The 8,086-nt window shown below is 32.9% G+C and overlaps 1 protein-coding gene across 4 annotated transcripts; it reads left to right on the top strand.

The window, feature by feature from the left end:
- The first annotated feature begins 2,661 nt into the window (after window positions 1-2,661).
- On the top strand, window positions 2,662-7,608 carry LOC107874321 (ETHYLENE INSENSITIVE 3-like 3 protein). Of its 4 annotated transcripts, none has more exons than XM_016721143.2 (3): window positions 2,662-3,022; window positions 5,047-7,059; window positions 7,152-7,608. In XM_016721143.2, the coding sequence occupies exons 1-2, from the start codon at window positions 2,988-2,990 to the stop codon at window positions 7,025-7,027; spliced, it is 2,016 nt and encodes a 671-aa protein (XP_016576629.1). In that variant the 5' UTR covers window positions 2,662-2,987; the 3' UTR covers window positions 7,028-7,059; window positions 7,152-7,608. The 4 variants fall into 4 exon arrangements, with proteins under 4 accessions (XP_016576629.1, XP_016576633.1, XP_047268963.1 ...); XM_016721147.2 differs by having other exon boundaries at window positions 2,715-3,022; window positions 5,053-7,059; XM_047413007.1 differs by lacking the exon at window positions 2,662-3,022 and adding an exon at window positions 3,062-3,165.
- The last annotated feature ends 478 nt before the right edge of the window (window positions 7,609-8,086 follow it).

Here is an 8,086-nt window from a genome sequence, read left to right on the forward strand (position 1 = left end):
GATAACTATTTGAAAATGATATAAAAAATATTATAGATAATAATAATTAATAACTTAAAATATTTAAAAGATATATTAAAGTAAGAATGAGAAGAGCTTTGAATCATCTTTAAAAAATGATAAATAAGTTCCTCAATTCCAACTTATATTTTTTTATGAGCTTAGAGTCAGCTTGGAAACGAATAAGAGTGAATGATGAGCTTAGGATCATTTTTTAAAAATGATAATTAAGCTTCTCAAAGTTTCATTTATTATTATTTGAGATTTTTTTTAGAACTATTTATATTTATTTTAAATTTACGTTAAAATACTATACACAATAATTAATTTTAAAATATTTAAAAGACATGATAAAAAAAAATTGATTGCTTCTCAAAATTTTTGCAATGTTTCATAAATTGGGATAATTATTTGAATGATGTTAAAAATACTATGAATAATAATAATTAACAATTTAAAATATTTAAAATACATTACTTTACTCTATATAATAAGAGTGAATAGGAGAGGGAGTGTGCAACTTATATAGAGTGAATAGGAGAGGGAGTGTGCAACTTTCAGCCGTCTTGCTTGTCGATCGTTTAGCTGCTCCATAATTTTACTATATCGCCCCTAATTAATTATTATATGTCTTCTACGTATTAGAAAATTAATAATATTTAATAAAAAAATTAAATAAATATTTATGACATGTTTACTTCAATTGCTTCAAACCATAATTTAACTATATCACTCCTAATCAATTATTATAAGTCATCTAAGTATTAAAAAATTAATATTAAAAAATTAATTTTTAAAAATTATTATAGAACCATTTAAGTAATAAAAAATTAATAATATTTAATGCTGAATTAACTTGACGTCATATATGAGGTCCACTTAATTTTTTTTCCATAAGTAATTTTTTATAATAATTTTATATATCACTTCTAATTAGTTATTATAAATTATTTAAGAAATGTCTAATTTGATACTTCAATCATGATTTTACTATATCATCCCTAATTAATTATTATGACCATCTAAATATTGTGCCACTTAAATTGGAATAGAAGTAAAAATATTATAAATCATAATAATTAAAAAATTAAATTATTTAAAAAATATGATTGACTATCAATGCCAACAAAGTTTGGATAGAGATAATAACATATATTATTTGAATATTAATAAAAAGTATTATAAATTGCAATAGTTAACAACTTAAAATATATATAAAAAAAATTGTCATATATTTTTTTACAAATACGTAAAAAAATACTATACATCACAATAATTCACAATTTAAAAAAAATTAAAGATTAATCTGTCTGTTATGATACAACTTTATTGGTCCTTTTCCTTGCCTTTATTTTTTCATCCATTTTAATTTGTTTGTCTTATTTTTTTTTTTTAATTTTATATTTCAAAAAGATACAAAAAAAATTCATGTAAATCACAATAATTAATAACTTAAAAAATTTAAAAGATATAAAATATTTGGCTGACTCTCAAATTATTCATTGTCACTTAATTTGTAATAGAAGTAAAAGTATTATAAACCACAGTAATTAAAAAGTTAAACCATTTTAAAATATAATTGACTATCAGTGCTACAAAATTTTTTACAAGGAGAGTAACATATATTATTTTAAAATAACAAAAAATATATTATAAATTATAATATTTAATGGCTTAAAATATCTAAAAAAATTAATCTATTATATATTCCTAGAAAATACATAAAAGATACTATAGATCAGAATAATTAACAAATTAAAAATTTAAAAGATATAAAATACTTGGTTGACTCTTTAAATTATATCAGTGCCACTTAAATTGGAATAGTTAAAAATTTAATTGAATATCAACGCCACAAAAGTTTGGGCGAGGAGAGTAACATGTATTATTTAAAAATTACATAAAAAAGAATTATAAATTAAAATAATTAACAAGTTAAAATATCTAAAAAAATAATTTTGTTACATAACAACGTAAAATTTTTTTAAAATATAAAATATTTGGTTGACTCTAGAAATATATCTGTGCCACTTAAATTAGAATTAAAAAAAAGTATTATAAATCTCAATAATTGAAAACTTAAAATATTTTTAAAATGTAACTGACTATCGATGCCACAAAAATTTGAACAAGTAGAGTAACATGTATTGTTTACAAATTATATAAAATGTATTATAAATTACAACAATTAACAACTTAAAACATCTAAAGCATATGCCACATATGGAACTAAAAAATAATATATATTGGGCCCGTGCTGGCACGGACATCTAGTCTATTAATAGAGTATGACCTTTTTTCATCGATCACAAATATAAAAAAATTCTTTCTTTAGAAAAGTATTTATTCAATCAAACTAAGTGTATAAAACAAACACTCTGTTGGGAACTCTGCTCCCAAATGGGGCCCGACGCGGGGCAAATTTAAATATAGTCGGATTCCTAAAAAGTGGGTACTAGACACTGAGTGGTTTAAACCAAAAAGAAAAAAAAGTGTATAAAACATAATAAACAATGTAATTTATCATAAGTATTAAAGATGATTACTTTCTAATAATTGACTAAACTATTCATTATTGAAAAATTATATTGTACAGACCAAATAAGTTATTGAAATTTTTAACATTAAAAAATTATAGTAATGAAATGACCAAAAAAGGTTAAAAATTTATTATTATTTATTTTAATTTAATATAAATTTTGTGTGAAGGCGTTGATGATTTTCCACCTCTCCTTTTTGTCTCTTTATAAAACAAAACTTCTTCTTAAAAAAAAAAAAATTCATTTGCAATATTTTTGGAGGATTTTCAGCCATTTTTAATTTATATCTGTCTTTATCTATGTTCCCTTTTCTGTGTTTTATGAATTTTCCGCAACAAAAATACATTTAAATATTCTTGATATATTATAAATCTTTATTATTATTTTTTTCTTGAAAAGAAAGGAATAAAATCTGATATTCTTTGAATTGTTTGTGTTGTACAGAGCATGGCTGTGATGAATGAGATTGGAGTTGATTTCAGGTATACATCTCCCCTTTTATAATTATTTGTGTTTATTTTGTGTTTCTCTTTTTATGGTTGTATTGTTGTAATGGATAAAGTTGTTGTCACGTGATCAAGAGGTCACGATAAGTAGTGGAAATGGCTTCAGGCAGAAATGTAAGGTAAGGTACATATAACGGAACCTTGTGGTTTGGTCCTTTTGTGGATACCGTCCATAGCTGGAGCTTTAGTGCGTCGGGTTGTCTTTCTGTTGTTGTTGTTGTGTTGTTTCATCAGAATAGCTATTTTTTTGAAAGAAAAATAAATCTTGAAGGGTTTTAATGAGTTCTGATCATTTGTGTATCGGGTAAAGTTGTTGTGTTGTAGTATCGGGTAAAGTTGTTGTCACGTGATCAAGAGATGAATGAATGGCCTCAAATGACGTCTTGCAGAAATGCAAAGTAAGGTGTTCATAGCGGGAACTTTAGTACAACGGGTTGTCTTTTGTTGTTGTTGTTGTTTCATCAGAATAGCTATTTCTTTTTAACAAAAATAAATCTTGAAGGGTTTTAATGAGTTGTGATCATTTGTGTAATGGGTAAAGTTGGTGTGTTCTTGTAACGGGCAAAGTTGTTGTCACGTGATCAAGAGGTCATGATAAGTCGTGGAAATGGCCTCCGGCAAAACTGGTCACGTGTTTAAGCCGTGGATACGACCTCTTGCAGAAATGCAAGGTAAGGTTGTGTATAACAGACTCTAGTGGTCTGGCCCTTTCGTAGATATAGTGGGAGTTTTAATGCACCGGGTTGTCTAATGTAGTTGTTGTAATCGGTAAAGTTGTTGCCACGTGATCAAGAGGTCACGATAAGTCGTGGAAATGGCCTCTGGCAAAAATGATTACGTGTTTAAGCTATGGAAATGACCTCTTCCAGAAATGCAAGGTAAGGCTGTGTTTAATAGACCCTTTCGTGGATACGGTCCATAGCGGAAGTTTTAGTGCATCGAGTTGTCTGTTGTTGTTGTTGTTGTAACCGGTAAAGTTGTTGTCACGTGATCAAGAGGTCACGATAACTCTCGGAAATGGTCACGTGTTGAAGTTGTGGAAATGACCTCTTGCAGAAATGCAAGGTAAGACTGCGTATAATAGACCCTTGTGGTCCGGACTTTTCGTGGATACCGTCCATAGCGGGAGCTTTAGTGCACCGGGTTGTGTGTCTGTTTGGTGTTGTTTTCTCATCAAAATAGCTATTTTTTTCTAACAAAAATAAATCTTGAAGGGTTTTAATGAGTTGTGATCATTTGTATATGTTGATTAATATTTTTTTTAAAGTATTTGAGAATTTGGGTATGTGAGAAAAATCTTGAAAATGGAGTTTTTGAGCAAGGTTTCTGCATTGGCAGTCTTAAAAATTGAATCTTGGATTGATTTTATTTGCTCTTTCAATCTCTCACATTATATGTGTTACCTTTTTGGGTTGTGATGTTCTTGAACTTTCTTTGTTATAACCGGGGTGTTCGGGCACCTCGACTAATTCATCGGAATACCTGCCTAATGTAAACTCTAGGATGGTTGTGACCAATTGTTTCATCAATTTACCAGAATTGTGATTTGGGTAAGCTGTATTTTTATCGATCTTTAAGCGTTTTATGAGTTTTGATAGTTTTGTGTTTGTTGATGTTTTTGTAGTATTTGTGAATTTGGGTATGTGAGAACTAACTTGAAAGCGGAGGTTTTGGTCGTGATTTTTGTTCAAATGCCGGAAACTGGATGAGGTTCTTGCATTAGCAATCTTAAATATTGAATCTTGGATTGGAAACAATGAGTTTCTTGTGTTTTGCCAATGTTAGTTTGTTGCTTTCTGTGGCTAGCTTGGTGGATAGAGTACCGGTACCTGTGTTGGTGGGAGGTAATAGGTACCCTGGAAACAGTCGAGGTGCGTGCAAGCTGGCTCCGACTGTATAAAAAAATTTGTTGCCTTTTGTATCTCTGTTGGATAGATATCGTAACACCGGCCTTTTGCTTTTGTATTGAGTAATGTGTGATTTGATGCTGATGTGCTTAGGAACAGCTCGGACATTGAAGTCGACGACATAAGGTGCGACAACCTAGATGAAAAGGATGTCAGTGATGAGGAGATTGAGCCAGAGGAATTGGAGAGACGGATGTGGAAGGACCATATCAAGCTCAAGCGGCTCAAGGAAAAACAGAAGCTTGCAGCTCGGCAAGCTGCAAAGAAGAAGGAAAATAAACAAGTTACTGATCAGGCTAGGCGGAAAAAGATGTCGAGAGCTCAAGATGGGATTTTGAAGTACATGTTGAAGCTCATGGAGGTCTGCAATGCTCGAGGATTTGTTTATGGGATCATTCCCGAAAAGGGTAAACCTGTGAGCGGTTCGTCAGATAACGTAAGAGCTTGGTGGAAGGAGAAGGTGAAGTTTGATAAGAATGGTCCTGCCGCAATAGCTAAGTATGAAGCGGAATGTCTCGCAAGAGGAGAAGGTGTAGGCAGCCAAAACGGGAACTTGCAAAGTGTTCTGCAAGACTTGCAAGATGCTACCTTGGGGTCCCTTTTGTCTTCTTTAATGCAACACTGTGATCCACCTCAACGGAAGTACCCACTGGAGAGAGGTGTCTCGCCACCATGGTGGCCAACGGGGGATGAGGGGTGGTGGGCTAAATTGGGACTACCTAAGGGTCAGAAACCGCCATACAGAAAGCCACATGATTTGAAGAAGATGTGGAAAGTTGGCGTTCTAACTTCTGTCATAAAACATATGTCACCTGATATTGCAAAGATCAGGAGATTAGTCCGCCAATCGAAGAGTCTGCAGGACAAGATAACTGCTAAAGAGAGTTCAATTTGGTTGGCTGTTTTAAGCAGAGAGGAAGCAGTTCTCCAACAACAAGGCAGTGAGAATGGATCATCTAGCATTGAGGCATCAGCTGGAAGCCGTGGTGAAAAAAAGAAATCTTCCGTTAGCAGTGACAGTGACTATAATGTTGATGGCACTGATGATGGTATTTGTTCTGTATCGTCTAGAGGTGAGAGGAGAAATCAACCGTTGGATGTTCATCCTCTAAATGTCATTCCTCAATCTCACCAAAGTACGGACCGTCGGAGGATGAGAAAACGTGCCAGGTCAAACCCTACTGAGCAACAGACTCAACCATCTCTGCTACATGGTGACGAGCATAGCAACACATTACCTGATATTAACAGTTCAGAAATGCTGTTTTCTGAACGCACAACGAGTGACAGCTTACAGGGAAAGAAAAAGAGCGAAGCAACAAAGCGTGTAGAGAACAAAACAGAGAGTAAATCAGAGTTAGCGTTACTAGACTCAAACCCATCATTGGTTCCGTCAGCTAACGTAGTCTCTACAGGGGATACATATATAGGTGTTGGGCCATCACTTTATCCGATGTCTCAAAATTCTGCAGCTGTCCCTTATGCATCAGAAGTGCATCTTGAAAATCAAGATTCTATCATTCAGCATCAATTTCAAGACACTCAGTTCCATGGTCACCAGAAGATTCCTGCGATGAATAATGGACAACAAATTTCCCTATCACATTATGGACCTCCAAACAATGGCTTAGATTATGGACCTCACGGTTCTGCCGTACACACTGAGCTGCAGGTTTCTGAATTTGTTCATGGATCTGAATTTTCCAACTTTAATCAACCTCCGTTACACCACTCTTATTCGTCAGCTGAATTTGGATCCACACATGAAGAAACACAGTCCCACTTGGCATGCAATGAACTTCAGATTGGGCCAAGTGATTCTGGAGTTGGTTTGTCGCTTCACGGAAGTGGGAATGATATCTCTAGAGACAATCACTATTATGGAAAAGACTTGTTTCAGAATAACCATGATATGCCTATTGAGTTGCCTTTTGATTCTCCGCTTGCTATTGGCTTGCCTTATGATACACTCGGCAGCCCATTCGACTTGGAGTTTGATGCACAAAGTCATTGTGATAATACTGATTATGATTTAGAGTTTGACAAAGAACTGATGTCATTCTTTGCCTCATAGAGAATTATAAGAGGAAAGACAACATTTACAATGTGAGCGTTACTGCCGTGAACTACTTCTCCCTCTTTGATTTACTTGGTACGTAGTTTATTTTTATTTTCTCATTAAAAGAGCTTCTCTGCAGGAGCATGACAAAGGTGGAACCCTTTTCAAGATGGAACAGATTTTTCTCTCATAAAATTGAAAGTTCGACTGTAAGTTGTCAACTTAGTTTTCTTGTCAAGAAGTCGAATGTAAATCTAGTGACAGCAAACTCAATTTTTTCCTATGTTGGCCGACCCTTTACATGTTAAAGAAAAGTGCCTCATGTAAATGAGTTAGTTTCATAGAGTTATTTTCATCTTCTTAGAAGTTGTAAACTTACTCATCGTGCTCAAAACATTCTTGACTATGCTGCACAAGCGATGTAAGTGAAGCATTTCGTTGTAATTGGCCCAACAATTCTTGCCTCCTATTTATAGTGTTATCCTTCATTCATTTATCATTTTATTTTCTTGTGTCATAACACATTGTAATTTCACAATACTTTGAGCTAACTTGTTCACATTTGTTGAAATGTAACATCTACAATTCGTAGGGAACTGCCCGTTATGGTGTTTATATTTTCGCCTTCACCCTCCGGTCTCATCAATGAACTATACATGATATTGGAATATGAGTTTCTAAAAGATTCTTGTAGCATTTCTATAAGTTTAAAAACTTTTGTTTTCTGTTACACTTTACACAATCTGCTTTTAAGTTTTTAAGCAATGCTTCTTTCATTTAACATTAGTTGACAATACTATTCACATGTTAGTTTAAACTGAAAATGTGAGATGGAAACAAATGAGGCTTCCCCAATAAAAGCTTGTCGTATTTATTAGTCTAGGCAGTAGAAAGTAAGTTCTAAATTTTAGGCACTTTCTTAAAACATATGTTCTCCAGAAAAAGATTGCTCAATGACTTCATCCTCCCTTTGAGCTACCTTTTGAGGTGTGAGTTCGGCCCAAGACTTAATTTACCACAGTATTAGAGTCAAGTTCGCTGTGGCCCCCAAGAAACTGAACAGTTGTTTGGGGG

The sequence above is a fragment of the Capsicum annuum genome, chromosome 1 (assembly GCF_002878395.1).
Source record: "Capsicum annuum cultivar UCD-10X-F1 chromosome 1, UCD10Xv1.1, whole genome shotgun sequence".
NCBI lineage: Eukaryota > Viridiplantae > Streptophyta > Magnoliopsida > Solanales > Solanaceae > Capsicum > Capsicum annuum.